This window comes from Colobus angolensis, unplaced genomic scaffold (assembly GCF_000951035.1).
Source record: "Colobus angolensis palliatus isolate OR3802 unplaced genomic scaffold, Cang.pa_1.0 Scaffold48, whole genome shotgun sequence".
NCBI lineage: Eukaryota > Metazoa > Chordata > Mammalia > Primates > Cercopithecidae > Colobus > Colobus angolensis.
In genome coordinates this window covers 12,890,954-12,915,658 of record NW_012118265.1, presented here as the reverse complement: position 1 = coordinate 12,915,658, position 24,705 = coordinate 12,890,954, and the positions used below count along the sequence as shown (strand labels likewise).

The following is a 24,705-nucleotide window of genomic DNA, read 5'->3' as shown; positions in this document are numbered from 1 at the left end:
CCCAGCCTCTGATTTCCATCCTTTTCTCCTCTCTACAAAGGTGGAAGGAGTTACACTGATTGGAGGATTAGGCAAAGGAACTGGGTTTCTACAGCTCAGGATCATCCTCCCTCCGTCTCTGTGTGGGATCTGGCTCCCTGCAAAGGATTCACTCTGGCTTGCCCTGTAGGTGAGACTGGTTAAGTTTCTCTTATTCCAAAGTTCAACAGTAAGAGGTCAAATGTTGCCACAGTCAGAGTTACACCCTCAAATCCAGCTTTGACAGGAAATAAAGTTGAGATTTTGATCTCCCTCTGCCTAAATCTCTTATTTCTGAAAATAAGTTTCTAAATCAAGAAGGGAAACTGAGTTATGTATTGACTTTCTAAAACTCCATCTTCTAGTACTATTATTTTGTTGACTAGATTTGTTTTTTACATAAACCCCATGAGCCAGTTAATGCAACAAGTTTTGTCTGTGAACTAACTTAATAAAATTTTCATTTGCATAATACAGCTGTATAGATACAGACCTACAAAAAGGACATGTTGTGTGTAAAACTTTCATTGGAAGTTTTATGAAATGCATTGTTCAACTCATTAATTGAATTATTGAGCCACTTAGAGGAAAATTCGAGTTATTGGAATTTTTCTTTAACACCTAGTAACTCTAGGATAATGTTTCCCAAAATGTGTTCCATGGATCCATTAAGTCCAGTAAGATGTGACTCATTTCAGGTTACATGCTCAAAGAAGCATAGAAAATGTGAAAACAATACAGCCTTCCTGCAGAATCAAAATGTGTATAAACTTTAAAAGTCTCAAAGAAGTCGTAAAGTAAATAAATTGACTCATTTTACCTCTCTTCCAATTAACATTTACCAATGTCCTATAAAAATAATATTTCAGGTGCCACATTCAGAGAAATTCTGCTCTAGAAGATATTTCAGTAATAAGATTTTTATTAATAATAGCACCTAAAACTTCTATATAATTAATCAATTAATAGTTATTATTGCCTGTAAGTTATCAACAGCTCTGGTACAAGAATTGTCAACCATGACTGAGGAATTTATAAATTCTGCAAGGGCAGAGGTTGTGTTTCTTTTGGTGATCATTGTATTCCCAGTACTTGGCAAAGGTCTGGCACACAGTAGACATTCAAATAGTTGTGGAATGAGTGAATGAATGTAGACCTAATCCAGGGATGTGAATAATTATCCCCCATCCACAAAGATGTCTTATTTACAAAAGACCCTTAGGTTAATGAGCTTTCCAGAAGAAATGAAACACAATGATATATCACACTCCAGTTTCACCACATCTAATTTCTCCTTGGACCCTAAACCATCTTTTATACCCATTCAATGAGTGGAATGTTGGTTTGTTGTTAATATTTTATATATTAGGTGCATATATTTATGGGGTACATGAGATGTTTTGATACAGGTATGTGATGTAAAATAATCACATTATTATCCATTAAGTAATCATGGAGAATGGGGTATCCATCCAAGCATTTATCCTTGTGTTACAAACAATTCAATTATACTTACAGTTATTTTAAAATGTACAATTAAGTTATTACTGACTATAGTCACCCTGTTGTGCTATCAAAGAGTATGTCTTATTCATTCATTCATTATTTTTTTTGTACCCATTACATTAACCATTCCCAGTTGCCCCACTCGAGGTTCCCACTCCCTTTCCCAGGCTCTAGGAACCATCCTTCTGTTCTCTCTTCCCATTAGTTCAATTGTTTTAGATTTTTAGATTCCACAAATATGTGAGAACATGCAATGCTTGTCTTTCTGTGCTTTGGAATGTTTATTTGTAATAATAAAACTAGATTTATTATGTAGGTGCATTCTGTGTCTAAATTAGAGATCTACCAATTTATCTCGCCTAAGCTGTAGAATAAAGACAGAGTTTATGTGAGAACAAATGCCAAGAGTGGACTTGAGGTAAACTACAAAGAAAACAAGTTATTTCTCAACTATCTTTATCAAAGGTGACATACTTGAAGTCTAGGTTTTTGCATCTATACTCATAGGTCATTAAGTGTGGAGACTGCTAAGGGAGATTTATTATGTTACTATGGATGAATGAATCAGTGATCAATTCACTGTCAATTTTGCATATCACTCTGAACTCATGCAATGTTTAATATTAGCACTCCTTCTGAAAAAATTTTAAATCCCCAAACCAAAACAACATGTTTATTTTTAAACCTATCAAGAAAAATTACCCTCAAATCATAATGTTAAAAAATAATTCGGGAAAAGGAATCTCTATTATCAGTCAATATTTAGAGACATAAAAGGGAGTTGATGTTTGTGGCATAAATATACTATTTTACATAAAAATATATTTATGCATACTGTCATATATGTTTATATATTATATAATTTATAAAACTTTGGAAAATGAAATACTCTCTCACGCTCTGGTTTGAAAAAAGAGAAATGTATCTACTTCTAATACTAAGAAGACTTCTCTTTTTATATATGGTTGATATATTCTTAGAACCAAAATTTGGAACAAATAGACAAAGAATTTGTGCTATTTAGGGGTCTGAAAGGAAGGATGAAAGATAATGTTTGGATACTAGAACATTAGAATTCATGGGACCTAAATTTATAACAGCTGAGCTTAATACTGTAACCTGTCCCTGACCTGGAAAATCTAGGTTATTAAATTGTTAAGTAGCACAAAGCTTATATTCTCTATAGTTTTGTGTTGTTGTTGTTGTTGTTGTTTTTGAGACAGAGTCTTGCTCTGTCACCCAGGCTGGAGTGCAGTGGCACGATCTCAGCTCACTGCAGCCTCTGCCTCCCAGGTTCCAGCAATTCTCCTGCCTCAGCCTCCTGGGTAGCTGGGATTACAGGCGCACACCATCACGCCCTGCTAATTTTTGTATTTTTAGTAGAGATGGGGTTTCACTACGTTGGTCAGGCTGGTCTCGACCTCCTGACCTCAGGTGATCTGCCCACCTCGGCCTCCCAAAGTGCTGGGATTACAGGCATGAGCCACCGCACCTGGCCTATATTCTCTAGTTTTAAATCTCTCAAAATTGTATTAGAAGGGGTCCCAGAAATCCTCTTTTAGGGCTGAGTTTTCCCCCAACCAAGTGTGACTTCGTAACAGGACATTCTCCCTAATTAGTCACCAGAGTTTTCTCGATGTATTTAAAGCTTGGAGGTTGTAAATCTGAAAAAGGCAGTAAAGCTTGAGGGTAATGAAGCAGTCTGAATGTTGGTGAATATGCTGTGTTCAACAGCAAGGGTAAGACTGACTTTTAGAAGTATATTTGGAAAGGTTTGGTGGGTCATCTGTTGAATATCCACACTCTTGCTAAAAGCCGGGACACTTAAGCAGTGCTGTTAACCTGTGCATCCCACAGCCTTCACTCTAGAACACTTGAGGTAACAGAGTCTTCAGATGGTCCAAATTGCTGGTTTTGACCCTGCTCAGGACTATAATTCCTCTTGACCAGGAGTGAGGCAAAGTCTGCTGGTAGAAGTTGGGCAGCTGCAGGAATGGCACGTAATTCTGCTTTCCCCAGTGTCCTAAGAATCTGCCTGTTCCTTATTCATCGGGTCTTGGAAGGAAGGAGAGTGGTCTGCGCTTGCTTTTACTCTGAATGTGGGGGTGGTCTCTCAGAGGAGGTCTACTCATTTAGATGCAAAAAGACCTAGTTCATTTTCAGAACTGGAAAATCAATCTTTAGTAAGAGCAGCACTAAAATAAATGCTTAATTTATTACCTTTGTAATGTACAGTTCCAATATATATATTCCTATTCATTCTGGGACATGAGTTGATTCTCATGGATTCACTTGGGGAATCACAAACAAGTACCGTGCCCCTCAATCAGTGTCAAGTTAAAAATTTCATCTCTGCTCTCCACAATTTTTCCACAGCATTTTGAATAAACTCACTGAATGTTTTCAAGAGCAGATTCAAAATCAACTAACATTTAGTGAGAGCCTTCAGAGTTCCAGGTTCTGTGCTGTAGTTTACACGCGTAGCGCCGTTTAACCTTCACAGCCATCCCAATCCATTTCTGAGGTGGATATTATTTCCAGTTGCAGATGAAGAATGTCCTCTCAAATGATATATCTTGGACACATAGAAATAGTGGTAGAGCTGCTATTTTAAGTCACATCCTCTTACCCAGGCAGCGCCTCATTCCATGAGCCACAGTGCCCCCTATAGGCCAGATCATAATAATATGGGAACCAATGGGAGAGAGCAGGCGTGACCACAAAGCAAGGCCCACGCAGGAGGAAACAATTCTAAGCCAAAAGAGATTGAGAATGTCTCTAAATAATCCCAAAGATTTTTCTGGACTTATTTGTAAGGGCATGCTAATAATTTCTGAAAAGGTTATCAATCTCGGAGTTTAGAAAATACCATACTCTAGTTTCTTTCCATGATAATCCTATTAGACAAGCTACAGATCTCTGGGAGCTGGAAACGAAAAGCAGTAAATATTTTATGATATGAAATTGATTAATAAAAAATACACAAGGCATTTCTTACTGTTGTCCTTTGTGCAATAACTAACATTTTTTAAGGAGAAAAGACTACTCTTTTTAAAAATCATTTTGATATCCACAAGCTCCATTCCCTAACAGTTGCTATTCAAAATTCCTATTTCTAAAACAAATTTTTCTGTTACCACATGATACATTGTGGTATAAGGGCACTTAATACGCAAATTGCTAACATAACTTAATATTATCTTCCCTCCTGTTGCTCTTTAATTTGGCATTGAACAGCTGAGGTTTGAGGTTTTAATCAAGGAGCATTGAATGAAGCAATTTATAAAATCAAATGAGGATTTTAAAAATATTGTTTCATTCACTGTTTATGACTACCAAATTGTAAAATAGTCTTAGAAATGCATGAACTGATTGCTACCCCTACAGCTTGACCATGTCTAAATGCAGCCTTCTTTTAAAAGTGGAAGAATAAAACATGGAGCTCCAGCCCAATGGGTGGCCCAAGAAAAGGTAGTTATCTCTTTAAGTCTCATTTTCATCATCTGTAAAATGGAGATAATAATAGTGCCTTTCTTTGTATGATCATTGAGAGGATTAAACAAGATAATAGCAGAGTGCCTGGCACATAACAAGTGCTCAGTTCTTATTAAGATAATGAATTTGAGCACTCATACTTAAACATTACTGTTGTTATATATTTTAAGGCAGAAATGTTCTAAGAACTATATTAAACACTATGCTTAGCCAGAACAATCAGAGCAGAAGCATGCAGAAGCATCATTCTCAGCTGCACACAGGAATTCAACCAGATTAGTGAGCTGATTTCCCATGTAGTACATGCCTGGGTAAGACAGTTGAGATAAGCAATAATTGCAGTTTATTATCGGCTTATTGCAACCTCTGCACTGTAGCCTCATGCAGTATATTACAGCTGGCAATGTCCAGAAGTTAGGTAAGGGCATGTTGGCCTCCATTAAGGTTGTGCTAGAGGTTGGTAGCAGGAAGGCAGGGACTTGGAACAATACAGGCAGCTGATCAGATTTGAGAAGACAGAAAATTGTCTAGGCAGCAACAGCAATAGATTAAACCCAGAGAAAGAGAACTGAGGTTCAATAACCTGGAAAAGATCAAGCAAGAGGCAGGGCCTAAAGAACTCCCCAGGGACACAGCTCACTGACAACATTTGACTTGGACTGAAGGCTTTTAACACAGAAGTTCCAAATGGACTCATGGATGTTAGAGGAAGCTCATTTCTTGATGACAGGCTTAGTCAGTGTAGGCCAGGGGTCATCCTATTCCCTCCATAAACTTGAGGTCAATTCACTGGAGGGTGAGAAAACCAAGTCTTCCTATCTGGGGCTCCCTGAGAGTGTGTATGAACCCAGTGGGTCTGGCAGGCTGGTCAAGGTAGAGCAGAATCACCTTCCTTCCACCAGGCAACTTGTCGGCGGGTAACTGCAACCCCCAAGAGACCTAAGGATGAATCTTCCCAAAAGGAGCCCTGGCAAACTGATGATCATGGCAGATAAAACAAGCTTAGCTCACTAAACTCCAAACAACTACACATAAAGTTTTCTTTTAAATTATGACTTGGATATTTTACCTAAGTGACAAACTAGAGACTTGGAAATACCCCAACATCTTATATTTTCATATTTTATTTTTTACATTTAGTGTCACATCACTGTCATTATCAATATTTAAGTCATTTGTTATAATCAATAACTTCTATTTGTATTCTGGGCAGGGCCTGCTTGCTTTCTGACAGCTAATTCTTTTTGAAAATCTGTTCTGATTCTAACTTTTTTTTTTTTTTTTTGAGAAGGAGTTTCCCTCTGTCACCCAGGCTGGAGTGCAGTGGTGTGATCTCGGCTCACTGCAACCTCTGCCTCCTGGGTTCAAGCCATTCATTCTCCTGCCTCAGTCTTCCAAGTAAGTGGGATTACAGGTGCGCACCAGCACACCCAGCTAATTTTTGTATTTTTAGTAGAGACAGGGTTTCACTATGTTAGACAGGCTGGTCTCAAACTCCTGACCTCAAGTGATCTTCCCACCTCGGCCTCCCAAAGTGCTAGGATTACAGGCATTGATTCTCACTTTTTATAGGCAGCCATGGGTGAGCCAGACTTCCATTCACTGAATATAGTCGTCCTTATCCCATGAGTACAGAGCTAAAGGATGATGATATGGTGGGGCTACAGGATGTACTCTCAAGTCTGTCTGATATACCTTATGGGAGACCAAATTGCTGGGAATATTTGAGGGAGGAAATATCTTCTACTAAAAACCAACAAGGAACCAGGAGGCTAAGCCAAATTAAATAAGGTAGAACTGTTAGTGAAGCTGTGCAGAGATATAAATGAACTTGATGACTCATGAACAGGGAAGAACATGCATTTATACACAAAACACTTATGCTAGAATCGAAGCGGTACAGCAGTACAAATATAAAACAAACATATATTCTCATAGAAGTCCAATAAAACCAAAAGGTTAAGCACCCTAAAGCAACACTAAAACTTTCAGATATCACTGGATTCAGCAGCAACTGAGAATTGTCTTGAATTAGGCTGTGAGAAGGTACAAAAATAGTAAATCCAAACATTTAACTCACAAAGTGACTTCTAATATTCAGTTTCCATCATTCAAATAAAATCCTAAAGTCATCTAATTTGCACTTACTATTGGCATTCACAGCAAAGACATCCTAAACACTCAATTCTCATTTTATTTTTTATTCACAAACCATGAGTTAGACACATACGAGAAGCCCTTGCGTTTTCCAGTGTGGTTCACGAGTGCCCTCTAGTGATAGTGAGGTCAGTTAGGATAAGCCATTCCCCCAAATAATTGTTTTAAAAAGTGAGGATTCACTAAATGTTCAATTTCTGCTGTCAATTAAAAATAGATCTTCTGCCACTTTTATTTGCATTGCTCTAAACTCAACTTATTATCTCTCTTTAAATCCATATCTAAGCAAAACCATTTACTAAAGAATATGCAATGCAACCATCTGAAAACATTTCAAATACAGTAACTTTTACCCGATCCCAAAAAGAATACATTGTTTTGAGTGTTGGGAAACCTTTTTACCACATAATAAACATGATAACCAATAGTAAAGGAAAATTTTTGGAAGCAATATACTTGTGTAATTACTTAATTTCTCTAACTCTTCAGCATTTCAATGACTGGTTACAAATGATCACAATGCTTAAATCCACAAAACCCTGGTTCATAAATCCCTCATCACTGATTTCTTCCCACTTTTGGAGTTTTTAGAAAATAAATACTTCCAGCAGTTTCCCTTATTCCTTAACTCTCTATCTCAGATTTCTTAAACTGGTGGCCTGTAGGTCAATTGTGGTCTGTAGGCAGGGTTGCTTTACCTTTTAAATTTTATTACTGGATGCTAACACTTAAAAAATACAGATTTCTGACATCTCCTAAAGAAAGAAAATCACATTTGGCCATGCTTGCCTGTATTGCCACAGGACGACACATTCTCAGGAGCCAAGTGCGCTGCCCTTTGGGTGAGGCCTATGTTCTCCATGTAGCCAGGGGCACAGGTCAGCCACCTCAGTCATGAGGATGACTTACCTGGTCCCTGGAGGCATTTGAGTTGCAACCCCTGAGTGTGTGACCACTTTCGATTCTTCCTGTAAAAGTTCTCTTCCTACTCCTTATAACCAATCTCATCTTCTATCATATTAGCACCACACAATAAAAGAAACACACAGCACATACCAAAAGAAATATGCTATTATAAAGAAAAGGAAAAAAGACACCTCCGTAATAGAGAAAGGAGAACACATAAATGCAATCTATTTTCTCCAGACTTGATAAAGTTCACTTTGTGCTTATGAATTGTGTCTTCATTTTGAGGTGACAAAACTCTCACCATGGGTTCCTGTGTAGCAAATAAGCAACGTAGATCCTCACTGTCACAAAGCACCTGCTCACATCCCAAGATTTCTCTCTTAGAACCAAAGTCTAGGCTTTCAGTTGAATGTCAAGTCAGGACATAGAAAAAGAAACACGACACTCACGGGTGTGCTGCTGTTGGAGAAGGTGTTCATGCTGACAGAGCTGCTCAGCTTCTCTGAGGAGAGGGAGGGTGGGGACGGGCTCCTCTTCTCCAGGGGCTCCTGCCGCTGCAGGTACTCTCGCCATGCTCGCTGAATGCTGAAACAAAACAAAACAAAACAAAACAGCACACACATGATTACTGCTGGATCATAGCCCACAGACTCAGAAATTCACAAGGAGTCTGAAGGAATTGGCTTTGGTGACAAGGGAAGTAGAACACACAGAATGTGATGTAGTTAACCAGGAGACCTGAACTTTAACTTCAATTCGGCCATTGAGACTGTCTCCCTGCCTTACTGGTTTGACTTTCACAGACTTGACTGCACTCAACTGGCCTAAAAGAGTCAACTTAATGATAAAATTCATTAGTCAAAACAAACTAATTTGCACAAGTAAATGTACTTTGATTTATGAGACACAAAACTCTTTCAATTTTTCATCTTATATTTTAATGAGAATAATAAATAAGCTGACTACTACTTCTGCATTCACTCAGTGTGTGATTTCTGAAGGGCCATTCTGTGCCAGGGTCAGCCATAGACTCTGAACAGGGACTCTGCCGTGCACAGCTCCAGAGCTGTCCTTTGCATGACCGCAAGGTGAAGGGTGTCAGTGATGTGCTGCGCAGTCTGCATGGCCAAATGCAGTGGCCCTGATGTGGGGCACAAGGCAGGCGAAAGCACCGCATCATGGGTTTTATATACTGTGGGAGGGAATAGAAAAAGGACAAAGATTATAAAGAAAGAAATGGACAAAGATTATTCATGTGTTATGTACTACCCAGAGAATTAATGTAATGTGATCAGGCAGCTATTTCAGGTTTCACCTAAAGGAAGTTATTTTCTGTGATTAGTATCAGAAGAAATAAATTATCTTCTGCTTAGGATAATAGAAACCTCTTCTTAGTATAAGCTAACTGACTCCCCCATGGACAGACTGTGTGTTAGCCCGTTTTCATGTTGCTATGAAGAAATACCTGAGACTGGGTAATTTATAAAGAAAAGAGGTTTAATTGACTCACAGTTCTGCATGGCTGGGGAGGCCTCAGGAAACTTACAATCACGGTAGAAGGCGCCTCTTCACAGAGTGGCAGGAGAGAGAATGAGTGCTGAGTAAAGGGGGAAGCCCTTTGTAAAACCACCAGACCTCCTGAGAACTCACTATCAACAGAACGGCATGGAGGAAATTGCCCCCATGATTCAATTATCTACATCTGGTCACACCCTTGACATGTGGGGATCATTACAATTCAAGGTGAGATTTGGGTTGGGGCACAGAGCCAAACCATTTCAGACTGGCTTCTGATCTTTGAGATTAACATCTAGGTTTTCAGAGGGGGTCACTGAACACAATCTAACCTCTTCTGGGAGTCAGCAGTACACACAGACCAGTTGTTAGGATTCAGCCTTTTAAAGTAGTTTAAGATAGGCGTATTAATTCCATCACTATCTTTTCTAAACTCCTGGAAGCATCTCATCTTCTGTAATTCTTCCACGCACAACCTAAGTCATTAAAGTTGTTTCTGAATAAACAAACTGATTTATTTTCATTTGACTGGAATAGTTCAAAGATCATCATCAATTCTCAATGGTCACAGGATATAAATAAGACAAAAATGCTACCACATTATCCAATTTGTATGTTTTCCCTAATTTATTAAAGGTCTGAGAATTATAATGCTCAAGGAAAAGTCCAGAAACTGTAGTGAAAACAATACTTTTGGATCAGTGGCCAATTCCCTGAAGCTAGGAAACTTCAGCTTTAGGGGTTCTTCCTGAAAGGCCAGGAGCCTATTCCAAGACCCTGATGAGGGGCTCTTCATGATTTGTATAGAATTGTAAAAATAAGGTATTTTTAGAGTTTTTTTTTTTTAAGGACTTTTCAGATTATACATACTTCAAGCCCCACTAAAGCAGAATCTGGCCCAAATTTGAATTATATTTGGTCACTGTTTTATTGTGAAATATTGCTCAAAGTGCATTTTTATTTCTGTTTTTCTTTGGCTTAAAGATTTTAAGCAGAATGGGAAAGGGAGTCCTGTAAGATTGCCTGCCTGAGTTTGCTGGTCTTGTTGCTTCTTGAGGACCCATTATATCAGGGAAGAGTGAACTTAAGGAAGCTATCAGTGATTTTCAGATCCTCTGAGTTGCTTGGGGTATCCCAGAGCCCAGCTAACAAGTTCTGCTGCTTGCAGGTGCCTCAAGTCTCTAAACCTGCCCATCAAAAGCTCAAAATGTGTAACATTTTAAAGGCAGTTTAAAAATTAGAAAATGTTGACAACCCATAGAACACCCACAACTTTCTAGGACTTTATGGTATTCTACACTGTCTTTTTTATTCCCCCCTTTAAATCGTCTTCATTACTCAGAAAATATAAAAACAAAATATAGTGACCATTTGAGATATTACATTTTAGCTTGTTGAACACCAGAGGGCAGTGTGACACCTGTAAAGAACCAAGCAACATTGGGCAAAGCTGAGATGAGAGGTTTGCAAAGGAATTTGCACTTAAAACATCCTCTTCTCCCTCCTGGTTTTATGGAATTTGGAAATAGGCATACCAGTTCTCCTTAAGTCAGGTATTAAGAAGGCAATATTATTTTCTTCCTAGTTAATGGATATCCTTTTTTTAATTTATAAGGTGATAATACTAAGTGCTTTTAAAATATGTATTTAAAACATCTATACATCCACTGACTTTCTTAATACAGGAGTTATTTTATTTTGTAATATTTACTTTATAGTCATCCACATATGTAAAAACAATGTATTACACGACCTTATTATTTTTAAAACATGCTATAATATGATATATATATTTCTCGTTACTACTTGTCCTTCGTAATTACAGTTTTAAGGACTAGATAAGCTGGACGAGTCTTTAAATTAGCATTTGGGGTTAAAAAATGACAGGGCCCTCATGTCACACCAAGCTATTACCCAAAATTGCTACACTGTTTACTAGTGATGGAGCTATGCTATGTTACTCTCTGTATCATAGAAAAGTGTTTACATGACATGTTATTTACTTCCCTTGGCCATTCCTACAACATGACCTTCAAAGATTAAATTGTTCCAATATTAAGCTGTCTTAATACCATCTCCAGATGCTATTTTACTGTAAGAGGGAACTAAAATAAAATGTAGAAGCACCTCATCTCTCAATCATAATGAATCACTTTCAGCCTTCTTCTCCTAGATGTATCATAATTCCTGCTCACAAGTCTCCTTTGTGGCTACAGAGTAAATTACACACTACCTTGACATTTTTATTTTGAAACTAGACAATGCTATTCATATAATTCTTTAAAGGCTTGTTAAAGTAAGAAAGCACATTTGTGTGTTCCTATATTTTGAATTATAAATAAAGTGTAAGAGTTCATATCTAAACAGATGACAAATACATTTTCAATAATTTTTTTTTTTGCCAGGTCAATTCCTATCTATCTTCTCTCATAGCAGGGGTGGCACAATCTGCCTGCCTCTGTCCTTTTTCTGTACATCCTTGTTTGTTTTACAGTGCAGTTGGCTCTCTCGTGCACTCACAGCCATTTGGGGGACTCACAGTCTGTGCAGTCCTGGTTGCCAAGGGATGTGTTTATCTAGAAGAGGAGAAGAGAGGAAAGGGCTCTCAGAGAGCTAGGGTGCTTAGAGAAGGCTTGAGGGAGTCCTAGCATTTTAATTAGTCCTAAAGCATGGATAAGATTGAGATTGATGGGGAGGAAGAAAATCTTTGGGCAAAGGCACAGAAGTGAAGACAACAGGCAGGAAGCAGGAGGATCCCAGAGAAGAGCAGTTAAGTCTGAGGCTACAAAGTGGGGAAGAGAATCTCAGAGGCCACCTGGGGTCAGGTTGGGGGCAGACTGGGCAGTTGGGTGCAGACTGGGAAGTGTGGGCAACTCTGCTTTGGTGAAGTTGATAATTGACAGATGTTTCAACTTTTCAAGAACAGCCAGAAATGTTGATTTTTTTAATGAGAAAGTACTATTTCTTATGTGTTACCAAACAATTATAAAAAACTCAAAATACATTATGACTCAAGTAGGCTGAATTTAGGGATGGACGAAAGAGGACATGGTGAGAGAGGATACATTGAATCTGAGTCTCTTGGAAACAATAGCTGATGTACATAGAGCTCTTTTTTGTGTGCATTCTCCCATTCAATCCTTACCACAAGTGAGCTGTGAGGGAGGCACCATGATTATCACACGGGTAGATTTTGCGTGCCCAATATTAATTTCTCCTTTTCATTGGTTTTGCGGATCCACCAACTCTCTACTAGTGAGCTTTGGATGAAACAGATTCTACCCTATCACTGTAGACGGTGGCCCATTCCCCTGGGCTGACCAGCCAGAGGGCAGTGGTTAGTTCATTTTGGAGATGCACACATGGTTCAAGCCAGGTCTATTAAAGGCTGCTCTGGGGATTGTACTGAGACTACTGAGAAAAAGGCCCTCTTTTTCATCTAAAGTTTCAGCAAGCAGAGCTGAAACTACCTGCAAGCCTAGAGCTGGCAGTGGCCACTCTGTTGCAATGTTGGGAGAGCCCACATGAGAATGAATCATGGGAAGAGCAGAGTTTACAGAAGAGGAAAGACAGATGCATGATGACCTTGCCCAACCACCTGGGTTTCACTGTGCTTAAAGCACATTAGACCATGGGTGTTTCTGTTATGTGATTCAATATAATCTTATTTACATCTATAAATTAGTTTGAGTTGAGTTTCTGATACTGACAACCAAAGAGTCCTGGCCGGTCTCAGGGAACAAGATGGGAAGTGATCATCATTCCCAACACTCGGAGCAGATCCCTGGCCCCCATTACATGTGTCCCCTCCTTAAGGGTCAGCAAAAGGCAGAAATGGAGAAGCAGAGTGGGTTTGGCTTGTCATATACTGACTGTGAGTGGAGAAGGAGAACTCCTACTTGTTTCAGTCTGTTTGCTGATTTTTCTATGTGCAGCTAGCTAAAAGCTATCCTAACAGATATGTCATATTTTCATCATTTGTTATCTATCCCAACCCTGTATCCTGATACAGACTTGCTCAAATGTCAATATGGGGCCACTGCATGCAACAGGCAGGTTTCCCACAGAAACTGCCCTCTCTCTCCAGCCTGCTTCCCCTCCACTCCAGCATCCGCCCGGTTTGTAGCTCTCGACTTCACTGCCACACTGATGGATGATGCTTCCTATTCACCAGGGCCTATGCCCTCTTGGCTCTTTCCACAGGTCTCTTCTCAAATACCCATGACTCTGCAGACTGTCAAGAATGCTGATGTTCTCACACACGAGAATTGGGGCAATTTGGGTCCTGGATCTATAACACTCTTTTCTTTATAAGGACTGAGAAGGCACTTCAGAAATAATGCACTCAGGGTTACTGAGTCTAAGAAAGAGAATAGTGGTCCTGCAATGCTATTAAACACCCAAAAAGAAGAGCATCAGATTAGGCCAATCCAGTTGCCTCTTTTCAAACAAGTCCTCTTCCCCCACTAGAATGTACAATCCTTGAGGGCAGTGACCACTCCACAGTTCTGGGACATATGTTACAGGTGATTAACAAATGTAATTCTTCTAACATTGCATCCCAGAAATAGCTCAAAAAAGAAAAAGTTTTATCTCATGATAAAGCGTGCTTAGAGTCATAGAGGTTCTTGCCTAGTTTACCTCTCATGAGCTGTAGCTTTAGACAAAATACTAAACATGCTGGCCTCACTCTTGCTTATCCATAAAATAGGAGTAAGAATAACATCTTTGTAACCCCTGCAAGAAGTCAAAGATAATGTACGTAAGTTACTTAGCCCAAACTTGACAAATAGAACTCCTAGATAAACTATTATAATTACTTAAGGAAAGGACATATCAAACACTTTCAAATACTTTGAAGTCACCGTTGCAAGTCATCTAAGGATCCCTCCTGGCAATGTTTTATCAGCCAAAGTGGACATAAAAATATGTTTGAAAAAAGTATGTTTGCATGGAAAAAAAATACACTAGACTAAATGTCTAGTCTTGAATTTTCTCATTGAAAGCTGATTACAATTTAATAAGACATGTTAGCATTCTCATTTTACAGAGAAGTGCAGCTGAGGCCCAGAGAGGCCATTGGTGTTCCCAAGGTCACACAGCAGGTAAAAAGCAGAGCTGGGATTTGAACCTAAGTTACTCAAATTCCAAAGGCTGTGCTTTCAACCACTCTTCTCTCGTATCTTCTTTTAATTAAATTTTCGACTAAAGTAGATATGTATTACTCTCAAATGCAATTTAATAAGGGTTTACTAAACATCTTTAAAGTTCTTTTGGAAATGCTCTCTCTGTGTGTGTGTGTGTGTGTGTGTGTGTGTGTGTGTGTACCCCCTCTCTCCTTTATAGAACCTAAATGTTGTTTCATTGCAAAATCAAATATAATAATAAAAATTAAGAGAGTAATTGAGCATATTTATTGAGCTGACTTTCAAAAAAGCAATTTGTATTCAATACATCTCTATGTTGTTCCATCACAAAGTAAATACATTGTTAAAATGTAAGGAAGGGGATTGGGGGATTGCACATAGCTAATGAACAACTTTTACACAAGGGTTTGTATTGGGAAGATCTGTTTTAGATCTTGCTACAACATGTAAAGAGTGACTTACAAGATGGAGGGCAGCAGCTTGTTGGGGCTTGGGGAGCCCACCTCTTCCTGTGCTGTGAGTCCTTCTCACTAAGCCTGCATTCCTTTGCTGTGCACCTTCATCCCCCAAAGCTTGTTCCAGCCTTAAGGCTCTTGGGAACGCATTCATCTTTAGCCTTAGAGTTGCTCCGAGAGCCTTCCTTTTGGTGTTTTCACTACTACTTTTACTTTCACAAATTTTCTGGCTTGAGAGGCTTGCCTTTGTTTGATCTTCGGAGAACTTGCCTTTTACCTCCCCCAAATGCCTTTTCATTAATAGCCATGCGATCTTGATTGCTTTTGCCCTTTTGATGCACTCTTTTGATCCTCTGGTCTAATACTCAAAATTACCTCTTAACAGTTGCATTCATGAACCAGGTAATGGACCCTTTCTGACACTCCCTTCAACTTTCATACATACACCCTCCCCGACACTCACACATTTTTTCACTGAGCCACACTTTCTGACAGGCCTCTGTCTCCCGCCACTGATACTTTGCACTGCCACACGCAGGTTTACACTTTCTTGTAAATTCTTTCCTTTTCACGATGTCCTGAGTATGAGGAACCATCCGAGACCCTTTCCTGCTATTCTGACTCCCATCCTGGGATTCCCACAGGTAGACAGTGAAGGCAGCCTACACCTGAGAACAGGTCTCATCTTTCCTCTCTTTAACATTCAGAGATTGCCTTGCCACAGCACCTCCATCCCCCTCAGGGCTTGCAGGCACTAGACTAGCCAGACACCCTGTATAGGAACTGTTTACTCTCTTCTCATCAAGGAGGGGAAAGGAGAGCCTTCAGGAGAGGGGATTTTATGGTGGAGTGACCCTCACTTCCCTCTACCCCTGGGGGAAGACAGACTGTCAGTTGGTCCCCACAAAAGAAGTCAAAAGGCCCTAAGAGAAAGCCTGTGATAATAGAGGGTGACTGTGGTACCTTGGACAAGGGCCCATTTTTTATACCCAATGCTCTGCAGGACTAAAAAACTTCTCTTGGAAAGCAGGAATGAGAATATCTCAAGATTGTCCCTGTTGAAGACGCCACAGTTGGCTGGAGGAAGGCACTGCTTGGTGCATCATGGGGCAAAGCCCCCACAGAGCAAGAGGCACAAACCCAGTGAGGATGAGCAGCCTATACCATTGGGGGGGCTTAGAGGAGATCTAACGACCCCCTCCCTCAGAGTCCCCAAACATAGGACAGTTGTTAAAGGGAACAACTGCTGAGAGTGAAAGTGTCTGCCATCTATTCACAGGAAACCTGGGGCAGTCTAGGTGTTTAGCACAGGGGGATGGGAGAGATAACACTGATAAAGGAAGGCAGAAGGAGGGAGGAGAGAAGGGGAGATAAGTAAGAGGAGAGTGAAAGGAAGGAAGCAGAATACACAGCTGTAGAAAAGGTCTCCTGTAAGCAGAGGGGAGATTTTCAACCTGCCATGAGAGTTAAGAATTTAATAACCAGATTAGACAAAAGTCACTGAACTAGACTAAGCTCTCCAATGGGAGTCAAGTTCCATTATTCAGCAAGATTAAGAATTCTCTCCCTTCTTTCTCTCCAGGGAACAGACATGGGATTCAGAATTATTAGAAGAGATGAGAACCATTCTGTTTGTACCTCATTGAGCTGAGACTCCTCCATCAAATCAACAAATATAAAATCTCAGGCTCTCTTAGCTGGCTGGATCTGAAGCACAGAGATTTTTTCTTTGCCTAATCCTTCTCCTAGTACCTACCCCGCAGCTCCTACATATTGAAGGTGATGGAGACTAAAAAAGACCCAGGAGTTTTTCTAACTTAATTTCAGCATTCACATTAAACACTCTAATTTTTCATACACCAACTTTTCTTTCACCAGCACATTTCATTTAAAAGAATCTTATCTTAATGAGAAAATTCCTAATGATAAAGCAACCTATGTTGGCAAACTAAAGTCCTGTGTAGTGAGGCTGACACACTGTTTACACAAAATGATTCGATAGCCTGATTCATTATGTATTTAGTAAGTGTGACACAGAACTTTCTAGCTGGGCACCCAACTGGTTCAGAAGTCTTGTTTGGGCTTTATCTTGAGGGGTAACCTTATATGCTCATGCAGAGGCAAGCTTTTTACTGATGACTAAGGTTAACATAGATTTACAGGGATATGTATTAGTATTTGCTTTTATCCAGCAGGATATTATGTATTTGTGTCATTTCTGCTTTAGTTCCTAAGTCCAGCGACGACTTGTTGTTGTTCAAAGTTGTACACACCTCAAGGTGCCCTTTTTTAGGGTGATTTCTTTTCTAAAAGGTTCCTCCTTGCACTTTAAAACAATGATCAGTGATTCTGGCCAAGCTCAGATATGTTAACATTCTTGTTTAAATTCTCGTGCTTCTCGGAGTGTTAAACTGAGAGAGAGAGAGAGTTTGTGAGGGAGGGGGTGGGGAGAGAGATTAAATATACACTCACTGGCATTTCTCATACATGCCTCTGAAGGAAAATCAGAACAGGAAAAGATCTCAGAAAACAGTCATAAATATTTTTGAAATTGCTTCCAATTATAATAGGCCCCTTCTCTACTTAAAAATGGTTTGAAAAGGTTAATATTTTGTTCTATAATAAAGTCTTTCTCACTTTGGATCTTGTTAGTTTCATTTTGTTAATATTGAAATGTTTTTAGCACTATTTTAAGGTAATAGTCATTTATAATAGGGGGAGGAGGCTTACATTTGGGTGTCTTAAGAGAGAACAAGAAGAAAAGGATAGGAAGTGAGAAAAAAGAAGAGAAAGAACATTTTCCCAAAATAATTGAACAGAAGCTGAAATAGAAAGAAGATTTTTAAAAGAGTGTGTGTTTGTGTGTGTGTGTGTTTAATAAATAGATGGCTTGAGGTGGAAATAACCAAATTATTCTAAGACAGAATTAACCAAGTTACTAAGATGAAAGGCAAAGGAAAATGCTAGTGGAAGTTAAAGGATTGTACTAGACCAGAAATGGAAAAACCAAGAAGTGGTAAAAGCAATGGCAAGCAAATAATTCCCTGTACTACCCAGTAGACGGCGCTGTGCACCCAAAGTAGCTGTGTTCCGGCTTAGAAGAGGGAGGAAATAATGTGCAGCACATGAATGTAAAATAAAGATGCATAACTGTTGTACCCGAAAATTCCAGATTTATTCAGTAATTCATAAAACAAGAACTGTAGAACTAATTGCTTAATTTATACTTTGAAATAACTTACATTTTCACCTTTGATTCCAAGGGCTGTACATTGAGGGGATATTTTTCAATATTATTCTCCGTATCCATCGCCAGCTGGTGACTAGAAACAGAAATAACGTCTCAGTATCTCTCAATCCATAAGCTTAACATTTATAGCATTAATACTGCTAATTTATACTTATTTGTAAAATAAGACATAATTTTGTTCATTTTAATTTATTAAAGTTCCTGTTGATGGATGATGGATAAGTAACCATATCATGAAAAAAAATGTGACTTTGACTTTTTTTCTGTTGTCCTTTTGCTGTTCTCAATTCAACATTCATAGCTATGGTATGAAAATCATTTCCTTTAAGAGAAAAGAAAAGGAGCACATTGGACAATTTCAGGGGGAGAAAAAACACAAGGAGAGGGTTATAAATTCCATGATACTGGCCAACTAGTAAGATGTAGAGAAGACCTTACTCATCCCCTGTAGTACCCCTGCCACTGGACCTTCCCTCCTTTCATTTTTAAGCTGTTTCAGGGCTTCCACTGGGAACAAAGCATGGATCTTTGACCTGTAGAAAGGCAGAGAACTATAGAGAAATGATCACTGCTTTCAGGGAGCTTATAGCAGTGCTCTTGGTGCTACAACAATCAAGAAGGGCTTCACGGAGAAGGCAACTCTTGGGATGAATTTTGAAGAATGGATAGGAAGTAGGTAAGCTGAGAGTGAAGAGCAACATATGAGGGAGACTACAAAACAAATAGTAGAGGTGAAAACATTCAAAGGATAATTTTAGAAAGTAAAGAGAAATTTGGTGGAAGTGGATGAAAAAAATAGGAGAACAAAAGGAAATCAGCTTTGATAAGCAGAAAGCTAATAGTTACTGATCCCATAATGTGTATAAAACACTGTCATAGACATTTTATATTCATTATCTTATTTATCACAGTAACTTCCATTAACTAAGTATCACTTTCCCCACTGTAGAGCTGAAAAATCTGAAGCTTGCAGAGATTATGTTAAATTTACTGTACAGGAGGAACCACATTAAAACTCACATCTCACTGCTCTCTCCACCAGAAGGCACTGGTTGGAGTATTTTAATATCAGGATTATTATACTTAATCCCACTGACTGAAGTTTTCATAGGTAATATATTCAACATCCCAATTCAATACTCATGCATATGGTAAAGTAGGGGCATGTGTATGTGTGTGTGTGTGTAACAAAAATTTCAAGAAACATTACTTCCCCAACTACATGTGATGTACTTTGATTTCTGATTTATATTTGAAACTTTTTTAAAAGGCCAGTGGTGACCCACCAAATTTATTTAACAAACCATCAATAGATTATGATCTACAGTGTGAAAAACTTTACAAATTTTTTTCACACTGTAGATCATAATCTATTGCAGCAGGGAGCTCCATGCATTTGGAGCAGGGAAATATGATCAATGGAGGGTTTAAGGATGATTTGTGGTGGTAGTGAGCAAGGAGAGTGAAATAAAACTAGTTAGAAAGCTATTCAAATAGTCCAGGTTATGAGAACTAAGATTGCACTGGTAGTAAAGAAAAGGGAAAAAAAAAAAAAAAGAAAGAAAGAAAAAAATTGTGCTGGAGAGATCCCTTAGAATCACAAATGTATTTTTTTCTTTTTAGAAAGGAATGATCAGGCGGTAGGGAAAACACAGGAGAGCACAAAAATTCCTACATGGCAAGTAGGTGATGTCAGCACCCCAAGATAGTTTGGGGTTGCTCAGCCTGGTTGTTGAGGGGCAAAGAAGCACTCTTGTTTATTCTGTGCCATTGGTATTCAGGGTGCATTACTAATTCATTGTTAATCACTTATTCTACACATATATTTAATGTCTCCTGTGTGCCAGGAATGATGCAAAGCATGGAGGATAAAATGGTGAAAACACTAGACATGGTCCCTGTTCCTGTGGTCTCACAATCTAGGAGAACATGAACATTACATAAGTATTTGCAAGTGTGACAGATATTATTAAAGGAGAAGCACACAGGAACCTAATCCTGGGTAGGTGGGCATAGAAACTGATATGATCTGGCTGTGTCCCCAACCCAAATCTCACCTTGAATTGTAATAATCCCCACATGTCAAGGATGAGACCAGGTGGAGATAATTGAATCATGGGGGCAGTTTCTCCCATGCTGTTCTCATGATAGTGAGTTCTCACAAGATCTGATGGTTTTATAAGGGGCTTCCCCCGATTGCTGGGCACTCCTTCTCTCTCCTGCTGCTCTGTGAAGAGGTGCCTTCCACCAAGATTGCAAGTTTCCTGAGGCCTCCCTAGCCATGTGGAAATATGAGTTAATTAAATCTCTTTTCTTTATAAATTACCCAGACTCAGGTATTTCTTCATAGCAGTGTGAGAATGGACTAACACAGAAAGTCTTATTTTTATAATTGTATGGTCTTGTAGAAACAGCAGCCTTATGACAAGGATACTTTAAGACTCTGTTACTTATTAATTACAAATTAAGCAATAAAGTTATATATCATAGGGCCTGTAGATACATAACAAAGACAGAGCCAATGTTTTCATAAAGAAAATAAAACTTTCACAATATTAACACATTTGCTAATTTGGGGATGTAATTTATATATCTTTACCAAACTATAAACTACCAATACCTGTTGGTTTAAATCTGATAGCTTTAGTTCATTCCATCAATAATTGTCTATGGGTAATAAAGTGATTACACCTCAGTACAATGTGTAACTTGCAATCACACATCTCCTACCAGAAACCCAGGCTGATTTAATATTTACAAAAATATAGCAGTCAGCCTAAGGTCTTACTTAAGTTAATAAGTGATTTTCATAAACAATGGAGTCATAAGCAGCATTCCAATTAATGGCCTTACCAATTGCTCTTCTCTGTTTATTGGCACATGCCAAGCTTTGCTAAGCTCGTGTGTGTGTATGTGTGTGTGTGTGTACACAAATGCACTTGATTGGCTCTGCCAATATTCTCAGATAGTATGAAGCTGCAGCTTCCCTCCCCTTCACACTAACTCTCTACCACAAAACCCTGTTGAACATTCAGAATAAATGTAATGTTCCAAGGGGGAATAACCGATCAACTGTTCTGACACCACTATTACTTAACTTATGGTCATTTCAAGTAGCTGAGATGATTTACATCAGCACCTAAGTCAGCTGCAGCTATAACGAAATGCCTAATCTGCTCACTCAAAGTACACCAATTTTTCAATCAAATTTGACAGCTTTCAAGGACATAGTCCTGACCTGAAACAGACCAAAAAAATCTCCAGAATTCCAGGCAAATGGGTATACTTGTTAGGGCTGGCGGTCACTGCTTATTTTCTCTCTGTCCTGGACAAGCATGAAAGGAAAGTTTACCCCCATGGGCCCATGTGCTTTGAAGGAAATATTTAATTCCCATTGCTGGAATTTCTCAATCAGGATTGAAAAAAAATAAGCACACAAAACAGACTGCTTATTTCCAAAAGGTTTTAGCTTTCTCAGGCCTCTGAATAATAAAGCGGAAAGAGCAGGGTAGGGCAGATGGAAGCCCACATATATATCATTAATTTTCAAATATCATCCTGAGAGCAGACAGCTGAGAGAGACACATGCTGGTGTTAGTGAGAGGTTTAATACAGAATTGTGGTCAATTAGCAGAACAAAAAAAAACTTCATTTCCTACATCAAAATCAATAATGGGCTGGGCGCAGTGGCTTACGTCTGTAATCCCAGGACTTTGGGGGGCCACAGCGGGTGGATTACCTAAGGTCAGAAGTTCGAGACCACCCTGGCTAACATGGTTAAACTCTGCCTCTACTAAAAATACAAAAATTTGCTGGGTGTGGTGGCAGGCACCTATAATCCCAGCTACTCAGGAGGCTGAGGCAGGAGAACTGCTTGAACCCAGGAGGTGGAGGTTACAGTGAGCCGAGATTGCACCACTGCACTCCAGCCTGGGCGACAGAGCAAGACCCCATCTCAAAAAAAAAAATCAATAATGAAAAGCCAGCATGGCCAGGTATAATAAATAAATGGGCCAAACATCATAGAGAAAGTGTGTCTTCGGAGAATTAAGCTGCATGAGCAGATTACTGAATAAGTGAGATGAATCTAAAATATATTTACACTACTGGTTCTCAATCCCAACTCCTTGTTAGAGCTATATGAAGGAAGATGTTAAGAAATACTGATTCCAGGGCCTCATCCCCTGAGAATCTAATTCAATTTGTCTAGGGTGGAGCTTAAGCCAGGGCATTTTTATTAAGCTCCCCAGCTGATTCTAAGTGCAGCCAAGGTGAAAAATCACTGATTTAGCCTAACGTCATTACAACACTAATCTCTATAAAAGAAAAGTCTTCATTCTAGAGTCAGCAAAAAACTCTTTAGGTATTGTTTACACATAGCTAGTGATGGTGGTGGTGGAGGGAAATTCTACTATTTTATTCTTATTTATTCATATTAACGAGAGCAGGCATAATAAAAATATATGAACAGAAACTTCATTTGTCCAAAGGGCTGAAACTGCCTTTCAATGTGATGACATGGCAGATTCTTAGGATCGTGCAGATGTAATGAACCTTTGAGACTGTCTTGTCCAAACCGTTGCCCAGATGGAAAGGAAAGGAGCCAGCATTGAAGGCATCAGGCTATTATGGGCTGTCTCATTTAATGCTCTCAATAAGACAGTCAAGTCAAGACGACTATTCTCATTTTTAAAGATGAGTATAGTGGGGCTCAAGGTGGTTAAATCTTTTGTTTAGACTGACAAAGCTTAGAAAAATAGAAAGAGGCATCAAACCCGAAGTTTTCCATTTTCCGGGACATTTTTTAACAACATTTCAGATCTATGGTCAGTTACACTCTTCTTGGGCACTTCCAGTATCTTATCAGCTAGTGGGGCTCAGCACGTACTGTAAAGTATGGTGTTTGACATTCTCAGTTCTTTGAACCGAAGGAGAAGAGGCCTTAGAAGCAAAGTCTCTTTCTCTCTGACCTTCTCTTGCCCTTCTGTCCCTGCTCCTCTTTCTTCCATGATGCAAGTCATAAAAACCAGAATTCCTCTTCCACGAGGCAGGTCATGGAAACTAGAACCCTTCTCCCACAAACAAGCTACAAAATCTAAAAATATTCCTCTAAACTTCCCCTGCCTTTCTGTATAAAATCTGGTCATAAAGAAATTCTCTGACCTACCTAGTCTGATGGAAAGTCCTAAGACCCTCATTCCAGAGGTTCTTGCCCCATGCCCAAGAGGAAGGAATGCTGCACAGAGAGGCTAAGAAGAATGTGAACAGACAGCCTTGCTGGGTTTTCCCACCTCATATATTAGATCCTTCCTTTTTGTCCCATGACATTTCTACAGGGCTGTCCATTCTTCATCAAAATTAAGTATAAAAGTGAACAATTTTCCCCAGGTTTTCATTTCTGAAGGCTCCCAAGTCACATAGAATCCTGATTAAATAGACTGGGCGCAGTGGCTCACGCCTGTAATCCCAACACTTTGGTAGGCTGAGGTGGGCGGATCACTTGAGGTCAGGAGTTTGAGACCAGCCTGGCAACACGGTAAAACCCTGACCCTATTAAAAACACAAAAATTAACCCGGCGTGGTGGCACGTGCTTGTAATCCCAGCTTCTCAGGAGGCTGAGGCAGAAGAATCACTTGAACTCAGGAGGTGGAGGTTGCAGTGAGCTGAGATAGTGCCACTGCACTCCAGCCTGGGCGACAGAGTGAGACTCCATCTCAAAAAAATAAAATAAAATAAAGAACCCTGATTAAATAAGCTTGTTGTGCTTTTCTTTTGTTAACCTGTCTTTTGTTACAGGAGTGTTGGCTGTGCTCCTTACAATGAGTGAGGAAAGGTGTGATGCCTTTCTGCCCCTATATGGCTCACTTCTTAACAAAGTTCATTCTGTTTGGGGGTAGGCTGAACTTTTACAGAATCTTTTCCTTATCTGAGTCACAATGCTGTTTCTCCATATATCCTACTCATTGACTCTTGTTCTATTTTCTGGAGCAGGAAGAGCAACTTAGCCTCTCTTTTATAGGAACATCCTTCAGATGTTTGAGGATAGCTATTACATTTCTTCTGAGACTTCTTTTCTCCAAGCTACACATCCTCAGCTCTTTGTAGTAGTTTCACATGGTTCCAGAACTCTCACAATTTTAATTGACCTCTTTCTAATACTCTTGGGAATGTCAATGTGATTCTTAAATGTAGTGTCCAGAGCCAAGCATGACACCCAACTGGCTTGACTGGTCCTGAGTACATTGGGGCCCA

The 24,705-nt window shown here is 39.3% G+C and overlaps 1 protein-coding gene across 1 annotated transcript in view; it reads right to left on the bottom strand.

The window, feature by feature from the left end:
* Window positions 1–24,705, bottom strand: part of LOC105523974 (schwannomin-interacting protein 1) — an 833,968-nt gene that overhangs the window by 640,792 nt on the left and 168,471 nt on the right. The window contains exons 3-4 of the mRNA XM_011959051.1: window positions 18,445–18,525; window positions 8,535–8,670 (exon numbers count right to left, since the gene is read on the bottom strand). Of these exons, the coding sequence (XP_011814441.1) occupies window positions 8,535–8,670; window positions 18,445–18,525 (217 nt within the window). The remainder of the gene's footprint in view (window positions 1–8,534; window positions 8,671–18,444; window positions 18,526–24,705) is intronic.